Source organism: Anguilla anguilla, chromosome 2 (genome assembly GCF_013347855.1).
Source record: "Anguilla anguilla isolate fAngAng1 chromosome 2, fAngAng1.pri, whole genome shotgun sequence".
Classification (NCBI taxonomy): domain Eukaryota; kingdom Metazoa; phylum Chordata; class Actinopteri; order Anguilliformes; family Anguillidae; genus Anguilla; species Anguilla anguilla.
Window position 1 is genome coordinate 55,844,219 of NC_049202.1, and position 22,992 is coordinate 55,867,210.

At 38.7% G+C, this 22,992-nt stretch overlaps 1 protein-coding gene across 2 annotated transcripts in view; it reads left to right on the plus strand.

Annotated features, from left to right (window-relative positions):
• Positions 1 to 22,992, plus strand: part of grin2cb (glutamate receptor, ionotropic, N-methyl D-aspartate 2Cb) — a 63,880-nt gene that overhangs the window by 6,429 nt on the left and 34,459 nt on the right. For both annotated transcript variants that reach the window (XM_035407280.1, XM_035407281.1), the window contains one exon: positions 14,836 to 15,265. In XM_035407280.1, the coding sequence (XP_035263171.1) occupies positions 14,852 to 15,265 (414 nt within the window). In that variant the 5' untranslated portion in view covers positions 14,836 to 14,851. The remainder of the gene's footprint in view (positions 1 to 14,835; positions 15,266 to 22,992) is intronic.

Below are 22,992 nucleotides of genomic sequence, written 5' to 3' on the forward strand. Positions count from 1 at the left end.
TGACCCTTACAGGAAAGCTTGATTTTTGAGCCTTGGCATGAGGTCTCTTGATTTATGGTTATGTGATTAACAGGTTATCCTCAGTTCAATGCAATGCTGATGAGACCTGCTATTGAACCCACAAAAATTAATCTGTCTCTCATCACAATGCATGCACATAATAAACACAATAAGCTGTGTTATACTCTTTGTTTATTATACACTCTCTGTGTATAATAAACTATATGATGAAATGTGACATGAAGGAAATCAGTAGCATATAATTTCTTGTTAGATTTGAAAGATATAGCAGCTTCACAGACAACAGGTCATACAAACCAGCTGAAATTATACAGCTCATACTATGTATTTCACAAGAATGAGAGTCAAGAAAATATACTGTACATGTAAGGTAACATGCAATGTCCATCAACACTATAATATTTATTTTCTTAATTTTTGCATTTTTCTTCTAGTTTACAAAAAATAAAAATACAATTTGCCACCCCGGCAGTGTTTGATATTTGAAAGCATGGTATTCTTTTGTTACAATACTTTCAATATTGTGAGATTCAGTTGATTTGACACATTCTCTGCAGTTTTTCAGAGCAATTTCTTTGCTTTAGGCATGAATGGATTTTTAAAAAAATTGATAGTTCTTCCAGTAAATGGCACCCAGTATCACACTGTGACACTTTACAGCATATTAGACAAAGAAATTCTGCAATTACTCAAAAAGTTTTTTTTCCACCGTTTTTAGACAGTGCAGGGAAGAAACTGCTATTTTACAATATATTCTTAGACAAAGAATGTATTTCAATTTAACTGATATTTTATCTTATCCAAAGTCTAAATATACTTCTCCCCCTGGAAGTGTTTCAGTGATTATTTATTTTTCAAAGACAATAAATATTGTCTAGAATTCACAGCTTATTCACAGAATTCAATGTCTTGGTGTTTATATTGTATGTTTATATTGCCAGTGACATGCATTTGACTTGGAACCATGAGAAAAGTATGCCATGGTGTGGAGATTACTAGTTGTTCACGGGGCTAGAAGGTTGGTGGTCAGCTGGAGAGCTGTTGCTCTCTCCACAGAGAAAACATGATGGTGACATCTGGACGGGGGATTCCGCTGCAGTGACATAGCTCCAGCTTAAAAAGGTCTTAACTTGATCCCCCTCTTTTCCAGTTTGATTCCTGCTCAATGCATGTCCCACGCCAACCTTGTAACTAGCAAGCCCACCAGGAGTCATCATACATGACAACTTGCTTTTTTTGTGCCCATTTAGTCTGTAAAAACTGTGAGGTATTTAGGGAAGTGGACTATGAACACATCTTCAACAGACTTCAAAGACACCTGGTGCATTACACATTTATGATCCCACTACGCATAATGATGTTTTACCAAAGACAGGTGACAAAGCTGTGAAAGATGAAACAGTGAAAGGAAGTTGAAGGTGTGCACAACATTTTCCTAGCCAATTCTGCTCTCTTTCATAGAGTTCTATTAAATTTACATGGCACCAAAAATGTCATGGCATCCTGTATTTAACCAAATTTGCTCCAGTGGGTTTGAATTTTACAGTACAAATGATTCCAGTTGACTTTTAACTACGAAATTTTGGTGTTGCATTTCAAAGCATAAAACTCATCAGAACATCAGTTGCCTCTCTAATTCTAAATAGCAGTTGAGTGCAGTTGTCATTGGGAATTGTTTCTGTGCGAGAAGATGTATCTATACATAAATAGGATTAAAAAAACAATTTCTCGGCAGTTGCTGTTCACTACTTTAATATATATATTCATAAACATTATTTCATTTACTAAATTAAAAGTGCTAACAAAACCATAAAAACTGAGTGACCAGCCTAACATCGTTGAAAAAGAAGATGAAATGACAGAGTGAAGGATAGAAGGAACAGTGATCTTCTGGGGGGATTACCTGATTACACACAAATGTGCGTGCCTTCACAAACCACCAACATTGGTATTGTCACATCACTGACTTGTATGGGGCACAAAATGTATAAAATAGACAATGATTGTAATAAAATTCTAATACAATCACCAAATAAATGATATAGTACATGCATTTTGTGAAATAAAATGCATTTTTTGTCACAATTGGTGAGCATGGAATGCATTTCAAGGCTGCAAAATTGACTTTTGTGGTGAGCATTTTGTGCAAAAAATAGAAAAATGAAAAAAAATTCAGTGTATTATGATTGTCTGATGTAGTCATGTAAAATGGAAACAAAGGCTCATTTTCAAGCTGTTGAGCTGCAAATACAGATTATGATTCAGAAATATCTGTCATCTTTGTTTCTAGTGAACAATGGTGAGACTCCTTTCCTGGTGAATGTTGAATGTTGGCAACTGAAAACGAGTTGTGCAACAAAATAAATACGAAAAACATTCTGTTTTGTGGTGGTCTTGACTTTATAAGCCTACATACAGTCGCCTGAGCTCACATGGTGGGTACCCTGCCTCGCTAGCTAGTTAGGCAAAGTGAATCGGTTAATTTTAGCTGGACGGCTGATCTCCGGGGAGAAGATTACGCAACATTAGCCAGTCTGGAATATTGCCATTGAAAGCTGGATCTACAATTAAGTGAATATGAATAAGAATGACAGTTCGTGGACTTGGGCGGGCGCACACATGGCTGTGTCTAATTGCTAATCTTATTGCATCATAGGGATATCCTGTTCGATTGGGTGGGAGAAACAATGATTCATTTTATCTGTGTATTGGGAGATAAGCACTTCATTTTCTTTGCTTTTGATTAACATTAGCCCTGCATAATTTGCCTGGGACTGCTTAAAACAAATCGAGGGCGAATAATCCAGACAGGCTAACATTACTTCTAAAAATTCTCTCTCCCGACCATTAGCTAGCCAACTAACGTTAACCGTCTTAACTACATAAGCAGCTAGCTAGGTAAAGTAGTCACCATGCTAGCTCAAGCCACTGTATGTAGGTTTTTCATATCAAGACAACCAGAAAACAACAAAGCAGTTGCATGCTGTTCATATTTATTTTGTCATAGAACCTACTTTCAACCACCAATATTCCAAGCTCCAGAATTAAATTGCAATTGTCATTCTGCTGCATGAAATGCATTTTGCGCACAAAATTTAATGTTGCACTTGGAGCCCCATTGTCTTGGGCCACTGCTGCCCTTTTGGCTTATCAGAGCCAATGAAAATCATGTAACAATTTCTAATTTGGATGGATACATATTGTATGTCATAGTATACTTGAGTGATTTGAGTGCTGGACCTCTTCTGTGTTTATATGAGACAACAGGGGAGTATTGGCCTCATGTTAAATACAATGAAAAGCCAATCAGCAGCTTTTTATTACTTCCTTGTTCGAGCCTCACAGTCTCTCAATATGACCGAAGAGCTGTCCAGTGGAACATACGTTATCTGAGACAATATCTGATTTCAACATCTTCCAACTATTCCATACTTCCCCTTTATTCCCTTGCTTTAACTCTGCCAGGATCTGCCAACATTTCCTTACATTGTAAAGTGATGGACAAGCATTTAATTCAAACTGGGTACATATATTGAAGCTTGTAACCGTTTAAGAATTAGGAGACTTTTCATTATGAGGTCTTCTTCACTGCAGTTTAATCTTTCTTCACTCTGGGCATTGGGTGACCCTGTGACTGATAAAGGCAAGGAGTATTAAAAATGTACCATATGAATTTAAAGAATGTTAAATGAATGCATTATCTAATTCCTTTCATCTTCATCTCAATGTCAATTCAATTATTATTATAAAAAAGCTTTTCTCTGGTAAAATCATCCAATGTGTCATCCAATCCAATACAATATCATACAACATTCAGTTTGGTTTTCAAGACATTTTAAAAATTCAGATAGACCCTTAGAACAAACAAATGTATGACACAACAGATGACAACACATGTGACACAATGTCTCCTAGGATTGTAAAATGACACTGGCACTAAGATAATACATCAAAGTCAGGTGACTAGATAATGAATGATAATGATTGATCATTTGGGCTCTTAACAGTGCGAGCTGACATGACATATAATGGCTGTTCCCACTGGCTCCTCCTCACCACCATACACATGAGGGATTTCAATGAGAGACCTCCACCGTCTGATCTATCAAGGTCAGTTTCTGTAACTTGGCAGTTCAATCGATTGTCATGTACACTTGGCACAGCATCGTACCTGAAATATGTTTCTGTGTTCACGACTGCGCTATTGGCAACAAGATGGGTGTCATTAAATTGTATCTGTTTTTTATGGTCTGGCCTAGACAGATCTGGATGAAAAGGGCCCGTTCCCATTGGCTCTGCAGTGGATTTTGCTGCTATTTTCTCTTTTTGAGATGAGGGTGGTGCTGTGGCCTGGGAATCACCATGAAGAGGGTGTACATGTGAGATTATAAGGGAGAGACATCAGAAGCATGGACGATTGAAATTTCCTTGTGGGATCCCATGGTGGAAAAAGTGGTGGTCCCAACATTACCACTGTCCATCACTCTAATTACTCCCGCAGTGCAGCACCCTCACTGTTCTTGTGTCTGACTTCAAATGCTTAACAGCAATCATATCATTTTTAATACTATTGCAGCTTTCATATACTAACACCATTTCACATGTGGTAACCCTGGTGTTTAGCTATTTTAAGCTTTCATGTTATTAGGGCAAACTGTATGCAGCAATCCTTGCAAGGAAATTTTGTAATAGATGGTAATTCTTGTGCAATACACTATTGTGTCTGATCTGCTCAATGAAATGATAGAGTAAGCTTTTGACGTTTAGGATTATATTCAGAGCCTGAAATTGCTGAGCTTTTTTCTTTCTATCATATTATCGCCACAGAGAAGTCAGGGTATTACAGATGCATTGCTTGTCAAGTAGGAGCCAAAGGATGGATGGAAAGATAAAATATAAAAGTAGCTAAAGCTGTGTACTCAGCCCTTTTATAAGAGAAAGAAATGAAATAAAGTAAGGTGGTCAGAGAGGTGGCTCCAATCAAAGGACAATCAAGGCTGATGACAAAAAATTGACAACTACTGATTGCGTGTAGACACAACTTTCAGCCTTTCAGTCTTCTTTCTGAATTCTCATAAATGCATGAATTTTATGACTAGTAAACTCCCTTAGAACATATGGAGACATACACACATGGACAGACAACATGAGTGTATATTGATGAGCACTTAGTTTGCAATCTCAAGACAATAAGTGTGTTTGAATCAAATGATAAGATTCAAATGCTTTATACACATGGTGTATAAATAATACTGATGAATCTGGAGCTTGTTGAGATAAATTACACACTAATGAATGACTCTCATCACAGTGTCATACCCTGAGCCAGTGCTGCTTAAAACAATGAGGCTCACTGTAAATCATAAACTTTTTGAATCTCAATTTAAGTGCTAAATGTTAAGGGCTGTTATGGACAACTGTCAATGTTCAAGCTACAGAATAATACATCTAGTATAATAGTAAGCCTTCAAAACAAACATGTCTGGGAAACACGCAACCAGTGCCTAACTTCATCTTGATCATTTCAAATTGTACCAATCACTTTGCTGTATGTTTTTCTCACAACTCCAGTGAACAATGCTATTTTTTGAATGCTTAAAGAAATCAATTACATCCGTATTTTATTGATGTCCTCTGTGATTTTTTTTTTTTTACAATTAAAATGCTGCCTCTTAAGATATGAAAGCCTCAGCTGGCTCACTCATGAGGCAGTGGCAGAAAACTCAGATCTGTAGCCCTGATGCATATTGATTTGATTTGTATACCAAAGATCAGAGGGTGGACATTTCAGCTGTAGATGTATGAATTGGACTTGAAAGGGCCTATTAAGCCTGTACTTATCAACGCCCACCACAATATCTTCCTCTTATTTTAATGAGCTTATTTATTTATTTATTTATTTATTTATTTATTTATTTATTTATTTATTGCATTCGGTTGAAACGTGATATGCTGGAGAGACGCTACATAAGAAGATCTGATGAAAGGTAATCTGAGCAAATCATGTTCTAAAGGCTCGGCTGACAACCTGCTATTCAGCCAGTTCAAAGAGGCCATCGGTGATGTCTGTAAGAGAGAACGCAAAGACTAGGAATTCAGGCGGGTTTGAGGCTTAGGGTGAACACGAGGCTCACCGCTCTCTGAGGGTCTAGCAGGCAGTTTATTCCATTTTCTGCTTCGCTCCTTTCTTTCCCACTAGAGGGTGTTAAACACTTTCCACTGTTAATACCTGTAGGCAGAGCTTACAACATATAAACAACTGTTTTTTTTTGTTAGCAAATTATCTGCAGATGTGTATTCCTCTTTTTTTTATAATATGACAGGTTTGGAAAAAGGGGTGCATATTCTGCCATCAGGGTTTTAGCGACAAACACAAAGTGAGCTCCACTGGAGATCTGAATTACCACAGAGTTGGTCACTTTGCTGTGATTTAGCCCTTGATTTCTCAAGTGAAAAGTGAACATTAAGCTGGACTGTGAAAATGATGGTTCTAGAGTAGCTTTAAAAATGTCAGTTGTCACACATGAACTACAAAAGGATATGAAGTGGAGATGTCCCCAGATGTTGCCAGATTCACTAAATAAATTCCACTCGCTAACACACAGCATTAACACGCTACAGTGGTAAACATTCAGAGAAAGACTTGCTTTGCTCCCTTCACAAATGGTAGCTCCCTTTATCAGAGAAATAACATATGCAAAGCAGTTTTCAAAGCAAAAATGCAAAATTATTGAGTATAATGAAGTCTCTAAAATAATATGTGGGAATGTGGAAAAGTGGTAAAGTTGAAAAATGCATTACATTTTAAATTAGGTTTAAAATGCAATCTTTTGAAGAGCCTTCACTGGTAGCTCATCTCAGATAAAGGAGGAGAAAACTGCATGTTTGGGAACTTTTGGGGACTCCCATTGATAGTGTTTGTTGAAGTAGTTCATTGGCTGGGGTGGGAGACTTTCTGATGTTGGAACCATGATTTATTGGGAACCGTGTGTTATTGTATTGGGAAACAGGATACCCCATGTAATATATTTGTTATAATCATTTTGTTACACTTGTATTCAGGTATATTGATACATTTTATTATTCAGTATTGGTTCAGTATTCATGGACAGATGGTCCTGGCGTGTACAACACTGCCAGTTTAGAATGTGCAACATAGCGAACAGCACACGCATTTCTGCCTGGGTTGTTTCATGCGTATTTTCAAATGAAAAAAGTAATTGGTGACCGCAATTAACTACGTTATGAAAGTGTTGTTATGTATGCCCAATAACTTCTGTGATATATTTCTGTATTTGAGACTTACGGTGAAGTTAATATGTTGTTGAAGTGATTGAACTTGGGATCGCTATGATAGCTAGGAGTGGGTGACATGCGTTGAGAACGTGATGCACAGATGTACAGCGCAGCCAGTTTAGAATGTGCAACATAGCGAACAGGACACGCATTTCTGACCCGGCTGTTTCATGTGTATTTTCAGGAATGCCTGCAAACTGTGAAGGAATACATCATTATTAAACTGAACTGTGCACCAGTAAGGCATCTGCTTATTATGTGTGCAACACTGGGAACACAGCAAACAACTGTAATATTACGGTTCTACCAGTCACCACACCTCCACTCTGAACCCCAGATGCGCCCTCCCCCACTCCCAGTTTGCCTGAAATGCTACCATGTGTTCTTGGAAATTGATTTCAACAAATTTGGCTGACACCCATACTATACTTTTATAACATATTTATAGCTAGCTACTTTTTTAAAATAACTATGTTCACAGATGAGTTAAAGGTCTAAAGATGTTTAAATACTTTGTAATAATGTCAGAAATCAAGTTCAAAATTTAAGGTCTAGCTTAACTATCAATTTACATTAAAGGTGCAGTAAGTTTTTTTAGAACACGTTTGTTCATATTTGGTTAAATTTTTATAACAACCTGACAGACATTAATAAACTATATGTTCTAAGGAAAAAATCTGGTTTCTGCTGCCCCAGGCTCTGAAATCAGGCACTCCTAAATTTCACCCCCCCTGAATCTTAACCACCAATCAGGACAGCTCTCTGCCTGTCAATCATGTTGCACGTTCACTGTGATGTCACAGATACCGCTGAGATAATGCTACAGCTAGCTAGTTGCCTAAAAAAAGAAAAAAAAGCAAGAATGGCAGGGAAAAATCTTCTGAGATGATAATTTCTGCCTTCAACACTACAACACTGTGTACTTATGCATTTAGCCCACCGTTATAGCTATTCTGCACATTAGGTGTTATCGAGTAGCTTATCTGTAGCTAGCTATCAATGTTTATAGCTACCTATGCTGCTCAAGCGAAAAAAAAAAAAAAAAAGAAATTGCACACTCCAGTTTCAGTTTAGTAATTTAGACTGACGTAAACCAACTGACACCCATAAGTTTGTCTAGGGCTCATACAGACAAAAATGCTGGTGGCCGCATTTATTTACTGTCAAAAGCCCATAGCTGTAAATCAAAACAATAGCTGTGTTCATTGTTTACATTCATTATGATGACATACTGCATTTTATTTTATAACGGTGAATGAGTCATAATGTGTCATAATCATAATCCCTGCTTTGCTTTTGAATGCTCTTGTCCTCTGTACAGTAACACTGTACAGTGACAGGCAACGTGCATGCATGCATTTGGAGGGCAGGGCTATGAGAGGGAGAGCTAAGGGGAGGGGGTGGACCTTCAAAAATAAAAATAAAAACTAGCTCTCTCGTTCTTCCAAATTACCTACATACTGCACCTTTAACAATTTTATCATGATAAACCATGATGGTCCCACTGGATCCCAGCTTAGAGTCCTTTCCAAATAGGTCTGGATTTGCATACGCAGTGAACCCCATGACTACAGGGGGTCTCAGCTCCTGGGAGGCCTCCCACAGTTGGCAGAAGGAAGTATTTTTATCAAACAGGTCAGCTCTTGTGTACTGAATGCATTTACAATGCTCTCTCGTCTCACTGATTGATAGTAATGCATTTTTCAGTTACGCTGTTTTAACTGTTCATTATATATTATCAACTTACTGCCTTAGGAATTTGTCTCTAAGTAAAACTTGAATTTTCAGAATGATAGAAAGAAGTCTACAGGGAGCAGCTGCATCCTGAGGTAAACTAAATCAGGCTGGTGTTACAGGCAAACCGTACAGTGACATATTTCCCTAATCATTATGAAACATAATCACTTTTTACAAACTTCTGAATGAAAGTAAACTTCGGGAGGTAGCATCACATGCAGTATTGATTCCTCAAATGCCCATGGTGGATTGAACGAGTCCACAACATATGTAGCTAGGTAGTTACTGAAATAAAGTTCGGTTTTTTAAATTTACAGCTATGGGCTAATGACAGTCAATAAATGCAGACTCCAGCGTTTTTGCTTGAATGAGACCCAGACAAAGTTACAGGCGAGACATCAGTCAAATAAATATTACTACATGCGTCTGTAACTTGAGTGTGCAAATTCCTTTTTTTTTCTTTAACAGCTACAAAAATTACAGAAGCGCATTGCATTCACAAAAGAAAAAAAATAGACACCTTATCTCGTAATTATGAGTTACTATCTCGTAATTACAAGAAAAGATCTCATAATTACGAGGAAAGATCTTGTAATTACGAGATCAGGATCTTGTAACCAGTGTTACTACATGTCATTGTCCATTGTTAACATGGGCCACATGGTTCACATAAACCTCGACCATTTTTCCCAAAATTGCTTTATTTTTGAGATATCGTGTTTGTTTACGTTTTGTCCAGACAGACGTCATTCACTGCCATTCATGTTGAAATGGTGTAGGAAAACACTCTACAGGACTTTAAAGTTGCTAGGTATAGGTAATTCACCCTTTTGAAAATCACTTTGCCGTTTATTTAATCTAAAATGAAAAAAACATAGCTAGCTGGCTACAGATAAGAAACAGGATAACACCTAATGTACAGCACAGTTATAACAGTGAACTTAATGGATCAGCGTACTTGCTAACATTTTCTAGCTATCATTTTCTAGCTATGTCTGCTACACAGTTTTGGGCGATAATTCCAACAAAAATAGAACATGCAAGATAATTACCTGTCCAGCAGAAATACTGCAAGCTCAGCATCACTTTTGAAGGCCTTGTTCACCGATGTTCGCTCGAGTCTTGTCTCGTTTGGTTCAATTACATTTTGGTTATAATCTTTTATTTAACAGTCTTTCTTTTCTTGTTAGAAATAAAATTTTTAAAAAAAATCAGTGTACACACGTTGTATTCAAAGGTGCAACTGTTAATTTTATCTGATTGTTCTCCGCCACACTTGTTACTTGTCTTGTTTTCTAGGCAGCTAGGTAGCTATATATGGGGATATTATTGGCTCAAAAATAATCTGATCCACAAATAAATGCAGCGGACCCACAAATAAATGTTGCTCATCCACAAATAAATGCAGCTGATCCACAAATAAATACAGGGAATCCACACATAAAATGAAGCTGTTTCACAAATATATGTAGCTGATCCACAAATAAAATGCAGCTGGCTCACATTTATGCATCGCCTGTTGCTTGCATTTATTTGTGGATTTGAGGCAATCTGAGTGGCCATGATTTGCAAGATTTATTTTCTGTAATCATTTGCATTTATTTATTTGTGGATCCACCGCATTTATTTGTGGATCAGCTGCCTTATCTGTGGATCAGCTACATTTAATTGTGGATCAGCTGCGTTTATTTGTGGATCAGTCACATTTATTTATTTATTCTTGAGACAAAAATCCCCCATAGCTATAGCGCTATCTCTGCGGTATCTCTGCCATGCTCTTAACTGTGTAGCCTGCTCTGACAATGTGGAGCACTGTCCTGATTGGCCTCCTTGCAGTGAGCTTTCCTGATTGGTTGTTTAGATTCAGGCACGGTGAAATTTAGAGTGGCTGCTTTCAGAGCCTGGGGCAGTCAGAGAGACCAGATTTCTTAAAGCTTATAATTTATTGATATCTGCCAGATTGTGAAGGATATTTAACCAAATATTAACAAAAATGTTCTAAAAAAAACTTTCATAATGAACCTTTCATTTTTTTTTTTAATTCCCAATTTTTTCATGTAATAGGTGTGTGCACACAAACAAAAAGCACCATGCAGGTTGGTTAGTACAGCTTCTGTTCTTTTCTCAATTCTGTTGAAACCTTTTCATTTTGAGGAATAAAATGTTCCGAGTGACCCTGTGATCCTCGACAATGTGCAACTGAATAGTGGTGTTTATAATCTCAATGGTAAGCTTCTTTCCCCTGGGCTTTTTGACTTTCTGTGCTGTAGCCAGGGAGCTGTTGTCGGTGCATAATGCCCTGTTTGCATGAGCAAAAAACCTGGAGGTCAAAATGCGTGCTGAAAGCAATCAGAGGCGGCAGCGTCTTTTTTTGTGTAGGGTCAAAGTGTCTCGCTGCAGCCCAGACTGCTCTCCTCGGCTTCGAGCCCTCATGGCAGCCTTCCAGCTCCTATTATACTTAATAAATCGGAGCCTGCCTCACACCTGGGAGGGTGAAAACCATTTAAAAAGCACAATGGTGTGATCGTGTCACTAATGAGTCAATTATTTGTTTAGGTGTGTTCTTGCTCTTGGTTTGTCTGAGCTCTAATGTGTCCTTGCCAGAAAATAGACTGTCACAGACAACAGTGTGTCTCGCCTCCCCCACCTCCTTCTGTTACATCTGCTGAATGAACACGGCTTCTTCATAATGGAGCCGTACTGATGGTGTTTGGCATCGTAACTAGTTCAGCCTGGGAGTCCCTCTGCTTGTGAACCCTGTCCTGAGTTGTGCAGACAGCTCAGTCTCACAAAGTGTGACAGCTCTTGGAAAGCCACCGAAGGCTACAGGTTTTTATGTGAATTTATGTCACACCACTTGGACAGTCTGGCCTATTTTTTTTTTTTTTTGTACCACCCACCATGGGGAGCAACGTGCATATATCTGTGACACTCCTGCCATCTGCCCACTGCTCAACTGGAAATTAGCTGTGACTCAAATGCACTTGCCAGAAAACTGTGCCCAGGTGGATTCACTTTGAATGAAATGAATTATTTTTACACATGTGCCTGGAACCACACAGATTGTCAATGTGCTTGAGGGCCAGGTGTTTAGTGGTGGCTAAAATTTCCATCTTTGCTTGATTGAAGATTGACCAAAGGCTCCAGTATTATACACAGTGTTATAGAAAGGCTTATTTTCCTGTACGGTTAATTTCCCTTAAAGACCTTCAAGTGTGTTTGTATTGTCCAGGTGGCAGTTAAACAGATATAAAGACATGGGAAACATTCCTCGCTGATATTGCTGCAACTGGAGGTGTGGAGTCATGTCCAAAGTACTGATTTGCTTTTCGGCACATGTAAGATATTTCATGTAAGAATTAGGTAAACACAGAATTGTCTTCCAGTTTAATGTTGTATATTTTTAAGCTGATTACCCAGTTGTTGAATGCTTGAACTGCTTATTGGTTAGGGTGGGTCTGCTATAGTCACAGGTATATTCATAGCTGTGAAATACAATGTGACATGTCACATCTAATTCTTTTTAGCTTATCTCTGTTTCATTTTACATATGTAATTAAGTTCTTTAAATGTATTCTTTTATGAGTGAATGTACATTTTTAGTTTTAATTGAACTAGTAATTTAATTAGTTTTAACTATGTTGAGTATACATTAAAAATATATACTGATAGCTATTAAAACTCAACAAGGGCAGATAAAATGAAAGGATTGTGAAATAGCACAATCACACAGGGAAAAAATATATCAGCGTATTTATATTGTTTTACAGTATATTGCACATTGTATTGAACCGAATGATGATGGCCATGATTCTCGATTGGCAACTTTATTTCAGCATTGTAATATAGAAGGCCAGTCAAATGAATATGTCATATCATGAGAATATTATATTTAACACACCGTGCTGACATGAAATGTAAATAGTCAACAACACACTATTCAGGAAGGAGTCTGATTAAAAGATAAATCTGAAGCAGCACGCAAAACACCATCTAGAGGCTTTAGTGACTGGAGCTCCTGCAAATGCTGTAACAGAAGAGTATATTTTGGAGACAGTCCCCTCTATGACCTATGAGTGCAAGTTTCTAACCACATCTCACTAACAAATGCAGTTAAATAAAATGAAATCTGTAGTAGGTCCAGGTACAATATTGGAGCAAATTGCAAAGTTGACTCTATACTGTATTGTCCTACTGGCCATGTCGCTGGTTAGTGAGATTTTAAATAAATCATTGAATGGTGTGAAAGTAGAAATATCAAGAATACTACTACTACAACAACAACTAATAATAATAATAATGATAATAATAACAACAGTTATTGTATTATTCATATAAATATTCTTAATATTTTTATATTATTGTATTTTATTGTTATTAATTTTATTATATAAAAATCTTTTGTATTATTCATAGTTGGCTGACTAAGAAAAGCCAGGACAAAAAGTACTCCAGCTCCAGTATCTTCAGTTCTTTATCTGCCCCACTTCTATTTGGAAAACAAATGATAGCATTATCTTAAACCCTACTCCATAATTATTTTGGAAAAACCAAAATAATATTTCTGCTTACACAAGATTGAGAAAAATGATAAGGTGATTGCGTTCATGACACCAGAAAGGATTATGAAAGATTATGATGCATTCCACACCTCCTCTCCAAGCAGATACATTTATCTCAAAAATAGAAAATAAAAAAGCATAGTAATAAGAATAAATCCAATGTTTTAGATCTTACATTTCAGTCACTGTGTATTTCTGTACATAGCATCTTTTAATACACAGCACATTTACACCAAAATAGATTTTGTTTGTACTGTAGTTCAAAGCACAAAGAAAAATGACAACATGTGTGGGATTGTTGATGTACTATTCCCATGTCATGGATTACAGAGTTTAATTTCTGTAATTGGGTAGCAAATAGAATACCATAAACCTGAATCCAATGTTTATTTTTTTACATTACTTCCTTACCAAAAGCTTTGCAAAGAAAATATAAGTTAATTGGTTGAGCAGGATAAATATTTGCATTCAATTAATTCAAAGAATAAATATATTTGTATTGATTGACACACACACTGTAATCTGAGTATTCTTTTTGTAAAATGGGATGGAACATGTTCATATGGATCAGCACAAAGCATTGTCTTTTGAAAACTTGAACTATTTCAAGGTTTGTATAGAAGTATGAACATTTGGTAATTGCACATTTTCAAATAAAGTAAAACACCTTTTCAGAATTGAGATAAGAACAGTAAATCAGGGCCCAGTATTTAAAAAAAAAAATGATAATGCAACATTTAGTAATGGGGCATTATTTACCAAGGGTGCCTAAAAATACTTTCAACACTGTGAGCATTGTGTTTAAAAAAAGAGACACTCGCACCAGGAATCATAAATCCCCGTTTTCTCAGTTTTCTAAAAAAGAGAATGTTTTACACAGTGCCCACCATCTGCTGAGCTGCAGAGTTAAAGACCCAGGGATCGCAGCCACTTTCCACTGGCAGTGCAACCTGTCGACGGTTCAGCGTCGCACGTGGCGCACTCTAAAAATACCCCTCGCCTCTCATCAGTCTGCTAATGGCCTTTTACGTCATTTCAGACAGATACACCAGAGAAAATGCAGGGATGAAGTTAAAAGGTCAGGCAATGAAAAAAATACCACTAAAAACAATGGATGGTTGGTTGGTTGGTGGGTGGGATTATGGAGAATTATCACAACATACAAACGTCAAAAAAAAAAATGCAGTCTGGATATATATTTTCTCTCTGTGTATTTCAGGCAGTAGGTGGCTGAGATGGGCATTCCTCTAGGCTGGTTGAGCGCCTCCCTGTGGCTGCTGCTGTTGTTACTGTTGTATGCTGCCCCCTGCTGCCTGGGTCGTCCATTCGGGCCGCCGACAGTCAACGTGGCGGTGGTGTTCAGTGGCTCTGCCTACCACATGGAGATAAAAGGGCGTCTGAGTCGGGAGAACTTCATGGACATGCCTCTGGAGGTGAATCCCATCACGGTGGTGGTGAATGACACCAATCCTCGTGCCCTGCTCACCCGCATCTGCGACACCCTGGCCACCAACCGCGTGCACGGCATTGTGTTCGAAGACAACATCGGCTCGGAGGCCGTGGCCCAAATCCTGGACTTCATCTCCACGCAGACGGCCGTGCCAATCGTGGGAATCAGTGGGGGCTCGGCCGTGGTTCTGCCATACAAGGTCAGTAGAGACCGCCCCATTTGAAATGTAGTTTTTCAATTACAGCTTAAAGTCCAAATTCATGACTGACATTTTTTTGTTTAAAATCCAACATTTTCTGGGCTGCTGGATGGCTCACCGTGTTAAGTCATGTTTCAGTGTGGGGTTGGGTCCGGTATCAAATGTAGTTCCTGCCAACTGTGGCTGGCCCATCAGGAGGGTTGTGCATAATTGACTGTAGCATAACCTAGCGACGAAGGGATTCAGTTGGCAGGAAGGCTGTGGCTTTTTGTGCATGAATGGTTTAGATCTGCACAAGCTGCACATAAAGCAAACTCCCATAAAACAAAAACTGACAGCTCAAATGGTGGACTGCTGTCTATCTTCACTATGCAGGATTGACGAAGGAGGTTGTCATGATGAGACCAGCTTACAAATACAACTGGGCATTGCAAATTGCCATAGAATGCAGACTGGGGTAAAAATCCATTTGAAAACATCTTCCCCACTCCCTCCATCACCCACTTGGCTTAATGTTGTTAGATCTGGAGGGAAAACAGCGATATCTTGCCAACTATGGCCGGAAGTGATGGGACACAGGTGGTCTTGTCTTGCCAAGGGGAATATGGGTTTAAGCCAGCCAGGATTCCACTGGTTGCTATTTTCTTACTTCCTCCCAATGATTTCCCAGGCACACACAGGCTACTGAGCCGCTTCTCCAGGAAGTGCAAGATATTTCTTGTAGTGCCCTTTATGATGTGAAACTGGCTCACTGGAGCACTGTACATGCTTCAGCTGCAGGGTTCCTTGCATGGATTTAATGGCAGAATGGTGACACAATTGGAATAATTTGCAGTTCAAAAATAAGTTAACAGTGAGCTGGATGACTTTTCAAGGCTGCAGTTCAGAGAGCATGCTCAGGTTATATTACAGGTACCTGTCACTTTTAGAAAGGAAACTGCTGACAAATTTCAGCAAGGAGGTTTACATATTTATACAATTACCTGGAGGAAGAGCATTTTTTCCCTGGAACTTTGTAAACAATAATATATATACTATTATGTATCCACACTGCTGAACAGTGTCATGTGACTTTGGGTAAAGAAAGCAGATATGAGCATTTCATTCTTAATAGTTATTTGCAAACTGGACTTGCCATATGCAGTGAGCCGAATTGATACTCAGGGCATAGGTGTCCAAAGCACAATAAACAGATTGATTCAGACCCAGAAACGTGCAGTGATAAAGCAGACCGACAAACTCTGTTAAGATAAGAAAAATCCACTAAGACAATGTTTAATAAATACAATGATCTGTTTCTGCAGAAACGGCGATCTGTTCAACCATGCAGCAGCACACTGTGATTTGAGTGGCGGAAAATATGAAGTCTGCCACTTTCGATTTCCATCAGTTAATCCACAGCTCAGCAAGCATTTATGATAAAATAACAAAAAAGTGCTTGTGTGAAACCTCCAGTATAATTAGAATTGGAGGCAAGCCAGGTAATGCTTGATTCAGAGCAAACATGACACAATGAAACACAATTCCTACAAATGCTGACAACGGACAGCTGATTGTTTCAAAAGGAATAGTAAATGGGTCATGATAAATGCTCTGGTTTTTTTTGCTATGTGGCTCCAGCACTGATAATTATATTTTTATGTACATTACGTGTGAAGTCTGATTAAATTGTTGAAATGTGTAGATGGGTGTGCAGGATAGCTGTGCTGTACTGCAGAGGGGGATCATGCTGATGGAGCAGCAGGCCTCTTTCTGCTCTTAATGGTGGCTGGCATGGGCCTGCCACGGAGTTGGGTGACAGCCCGACTCACGCTCAGCCTGATTAAGGCTACAGCACTCCCCTCCCGTAGGCTCTGTCACACGTCTCCCCGACAGGAGCGAGGAGACTACGACTTGAGGAGCCTTTCAACACATCTACTTGGAGTCTCGGGAAATATATATTTATAGTGTCTACATGCCAGGGTGAGGAAAAGCTCTATAAAAGAACCCTATCATATGATTCCTCTGTCCCCTCATTTTCTTAGGCGCTCTGTGATAAATACTGACAGGTATTTAATAGGGGAGGACCTGTTTTGCACATTCACATACACACACACACACACACACACACACTCGCACACTTACCTGTGTATTTAATCTGAACCACCAAAAGATGCCATTAAAAAAAACAAGATTAACTGGACACTACAGTCACTTATTATAAAAAGTGTTCTATCAATACTTCCAAGTGGAAAGAGTCACTTTGTTGGAATGATACTGACATTCATTGAAATAAAAAATAAAAGAAGCCATGAAGAAATTAAGTGTTTTTTTTTTGTTTGTTTTTTTTGCTAAATAAATATAAAGGCCCTATGTGACTATTATAGGCAAAGCTTAAACAAACTATCCTTCTTTACTAGAACAATTTGTGGTTTTCCATGGATAGAGCAATATAAACCTCAGCGTAGCTGCTTACATAATCCACAGTTATTGAGGAAAAATTCTTAAAGATCATCAATTTAACACTCCAGAGTATGCCCTCTCTGATTTAACTATATTCCTTTCAAGAGAATGCATTCTGTTCTTCTGTTATTCTCACAAAACCAAAAAAGCTCTCTCACCTTAACTCTCAACACAGTTAGATCAGCCTTGCATTCAGCTAGTGAAAAATGGAAGGCTCATCAATGGAAGATTAATATCCAGGACCAGACTGAGAGGCCAGGACATTCATGGATGCTGCTCATTGGTCACTCTTAGTGTTCTGAAGATATAAAGAGATTTTTACAGGTCTTGGGATGTCTTCCTACTTCAGTTCTCATTTCACAAATTTTTCCTCAGTTGACGTCTAGTCAATCCTAAGTGTACAATAAATTAGTCCTGGCTCAGGAGTCATTTTAAATTACCGATTTATCATTCATCATGAGAGATGAAATCTTGATCTTACCACGAGTATTTACAAGAAAATCTGGATGACGCTTGACATCTGAAGACAAAAACCTGAATTAGCTCTAAGGCCTTCCTGAAAATCGATTTAGGAATGACAGATGAAGGCTCGGGCACACAGATGTGCTAAAAACAGAGAAGAATAAGACTCTAATCTGGATTTGTAATATGAGGCATGGCGTGTGAGTTATGCCTGAACGCCTTGGCCTGGAAACATGGAGCAGCAGGCTTCCTGAATCTGAGGTTTCCATTCTTGCAGTTTACCGGGTATCCATTATACGTCCCCTTCTGATGAAAATCGAAGTTCATTCACTATCAGCAATCAATCACAGTGATGCTTATTGAGGAGACAGTGAACAAAATCAATAATAATAATGATTAACAAACACGCTGTTGAAAAAATTACACCCTGAGGGCTTTGCTGCGCGGTGCCGGCAGATTTACATTACAGCCCCGATCGACAGGATGGCGCTGTTAAAATAGCGAGGAGGAGCTCAAATGCACTATAACCCCACAGCCCCCTTCCAGCATTTCTGAGAGAAGTTTCATGTGGACCGGTTAAGTCATAGGCGAAGAAAAATGATGAGGCAGATGCAATCGGATGGGAGGTTGTGACTAATATAGGAAACCGTGAACACTGTCAAACTCTCGGCATGTATAGGTATGGGGCATGCCCTCCAAGCCATAACTTGGCATATCCCAATGCCACAAAGAAAAGTACCATTACATAAATATCCCCAAGTAACTAATTGTGTAACTTTCGTGCTTATGCACACAATCATTGAGCTTACAAGGTTACAGTGTTCTGTCTTCCAGAACAAAGCAACCAGTGTGTGCAGTTTTTTTTTTTTTTGTGAACAATGAGGATCATTTATGTCACTCTACTAAAAATGTATGACAGTATGCTAATGTTACTGGGAAATTGGAAATGCATGACAGCTATCAAATAAAATCACACTATGCCATAAAGTAGCCATAAGATTTATTTCGTCGGGGAAGTTGCCCTTGAAAGAACAGCGGTACTGTAAGACTGCAGCGCGTGCTTCTGTGTTCCAGACCTCGACAGTTGACCCAGAGTCCTGCTTCTGTTTCACAGGCTCCCCGTCTTGTCAAACATCTGCCAGAGACACACTCCAGTCCGCTCCGGGTCTCTGAGCTGCAGAGCTCTGGGAGGCCGTACTTTTTAAAAAAACTAATTTTTCTTTTGAAGCCCGAGGGCCTCAAAAAAGTGGAACAACTTACCCATCGCTACCGAGCCTACTTTTCCCTTCGTCGTTTTTTCAAAGAGTGCTGAGAATCACATGGTTTTAATGTGTCAGACGTGTGCTTAAGATGTGTTTGAGACGCAGCCAGGCAGGATTGGTGGTGGTGATGTGAGGCAGGTGATGCTATACATCTCATTCGACTGAGGCTGAAAGCTGGGAACTTGAGTGCGCAATTAAACTCATTTTTAGAACAATGGGCCCGGATGCGCATCTCGTCAGAGCAGAGCCGGGACCTCAGCTAGCTGCCATGCTCCGCTCCCGGTGATGATCATTTCTCATTCCTTTTTTGGTGAATTTAATTTGCTGCGAATAAACGCTCATCACGACCACATGACACAAAAGGGCAGGTGAAAAAACATCATATATATTGAGATGAAAGGATTCAATGGCGCCTGCTTTCTCCAGAGGTAATGAATATCTTTGATGCAAATTTGAAAAGGGATCACAGCTGCCTTCCCAGCTGATGATCTTCGAATCCTTTCAAAGGTTTGCCGGGAGCGTACAGAGAGATGGTGCTCCATAAAACAAAGTGAACAAAACAAAGACAGTAAAGTACAAAAGCCAGGCAATGGGGAAGATGAACATTAATCAGATAGACACACCGAACCGTGCACTAAGGTGAGCCACAAAGCTGACCACTGTATCTAAACCTCACTGCTTGGGAAGACATCACCTTGATATGCAAATAGTGTGTAATGAATATATCAGTGTTTTGGTTAAAACGTAAGTTTCCTATGAATGTCATAGGACAAAAGGACAAGCCCTTTTGAGTCACTGAATCTGTTTGGGTGGAACTCAGTTAAATTCATTTTTATAAACAGTACAGTCTGAAGTGCCTGAACTGTCTAAGACATCTCAACAAGGAGATTGTCAAAGCCATTTATCAGACTGTAATTTGTTGTGAGGGAATGAGTGCTTTACAGTAGGCTTCAGGCATTGCATTGAGTCTATTGATCTGCACCTGTGTGTAACGTTAGACTAATGCAGATTAAATTCAGGTGCGCTAGAGGGCCTCGGGCTGTGCTCTGTGAGTCATTAATAGAATGAGAGCAGTGTACGGGAGAAAGGAGAACGAGGAGGGGGTTAGTGCAATGATTCCTCTTGATCTATCCTTTTTATCACTTTTCTATATCAATGTACATTCATTTAATGGTTAAAAGGCCCTAGTTTTATGATTTGCTTAATAATACGCATCAGTTACTGTGAAAACTACTATTCTGTCACACTGGTCTGTTACTGAATATATACTGCATTTAGGAATCAGCAGTTTCAGGTTGTACATTCCTCACCTCAACAAGCATTATTTCAATACTGGCATTGAAATGTTTTTTGTTAAAGTAAGGTCAATTCATAGTGTAAACTCACACATAACTGATCTCATTGGGACCCAGTGTTCTCTAAAAATTAAATTTAGCACGGTAGCTGACACAATGTCGGAAAGTGAATATCCAAAAATTAATTAATTTGGAATCAATTTAGGAAAGGCTTATTTATTAACTAAATATTTGATTACAATGGTCGCATATTTTTATTGCTAATTTTTTGGTTAAAATTCTAATAATCAAAAAGAAATTAATTTAACTCATCAGTGGCTACTGTATGTTTCAGAATTGGCCAGCATGATATGCAGTGCATAGGCAACAGATTGCAGCCTGTCAGCATAGTTAAATTATGGTATATAAAGTGAATTATGGCACTGTTCTTAAATCAGGCACATTGGGGTACTAGAAAATTAATTAATTCTTGTTTGAGAGTATCTAAAATCAATTACATATGGTAGGGGAGTTCAAGTAGTCCTTGCTTGCATTAAGAGAGCAAGTATTTATATTCCATTAATTTACTGTGATCATACAAATGCTGCTAATGGCCAGGCTGTCAATCTTTGGGACTGACACTAACATTTAAATGAGCGTTTTGGATATTCCGGTGGGTCACTTGTGCGGGAGCTTACTATGAACAAAAATAAGTAAAACAGGCTGGGTACATAGTTTGCGGCAACAATTTGCGTCTTCTTGTGTCAAGGAAGTTGTTTTTGGATGTTGTTGAGTAACATCTGTCAGTGCCCTCTAGATGCTGCAGATATAATTCCAGAAATCAAGATGCTACCCACCTGGGATCACTGGCAGCCCGACAGGCACTGTGCCTCTCTCAGAACTGGAAATGAGGATATGTTTCTTTACTACTGTCCCTTACCACTGACTGCCAACAGCCAGTGGCTTATTTCATATTTCTATTTTCAGGTTTTGAATAATTTAAGACATAAACACCGCATCTGAGCTCTCCAGCTCCAGGGACCTCGGTGCCAAGGTTTTTTTTCCAGAGAAGTCAGTAGTTTTTATTGCATGGACCTTCCTCCCCTTGCTCTGCACATTAGATCCTATGTGTGTCATGGGCGAGAGCAGGTTATATTACAGCTCTCTTAGTAATCACTGCTGTGGTTACTGGAAATGAGAGGGTGCTTAAACTAGTGGATGTTTGCCAAGATTAAATGTCACCCTGTTGTAGAGGTAATATTTCTGTTTCTGAATATAACTTTTGGGAGAAATATTAATAGGCATTCTGCAAGGGCAGATGGGAAAGGCTAAATGCCTGTCTGTTGAATTCCTGCCATGTTGTGCCTGTCTGTATTTCTGTGGCAGTGAGAGATTTGGTCCTTAACTCTAATCCAAACCATAAATAATGCCATTTTAAGCTTCATTTAGCTGCTAATCTGGTACTGTACCTGTCCAGTGCTCATGCAAAAAGAATGCTGTTAACTAGAGTATAGCTCCAGCCATGAGATTGCATTAGCTTGCAGGCATCATGAAAGCCTCATGCGTGGCTTAAAATAACATATCTGCTTAACAACAAATCTGAATAAATAAATGAACAAATGATCATATTTAAGGGTATCCTTCCCCCCTCCCTCTTCACATTCTATACAGATTAATACATTTGCTTGCGGTTCCTGTAAACCTCACTGTGACTATGGCTGAGGATTAAGAGGACGATAAATATCTCTAATCTTCCCCAGGGAAAGCATACCATGGCTACACTTTACATATTCACTTATATGACTGTACTTACACTGACAGTCACACACTTACATTACAGTGAATTCAGAGCCAAGTGAAACCTCAGAACATGTTCCACTGGTACCCCAGCCTCTGGAGGATACCAGTAACTGGGTATCATTTAAGCAAATTGTTTCAGAATGACTGTGCATGTACGTGAGAGATCCCTGGTGATTACGTTATATAATTGAAATAACTACAGTTCTCTAGCCACCTCCCAGTTCTCACTCTCTTCATTCCCCTGAAAAGAATAAATATGAAGCACCAGTCTTCATAAACATTTACTTCAACATTCAAAAGAAACCAACACTGATGTGCTGAGCACAGGCTGCATACAACAAAACTTTTTGCAAATGCAGATATGGTGTAGGAGCTGAAGTGGTAGGAAAGGAATAGAATTAGGGTTTACAATGCACATGATTTACCACTGTTTTTATGACTAATGATGTTTATCGTGCCGGCTTATATATTGCAATGCAACAAAATA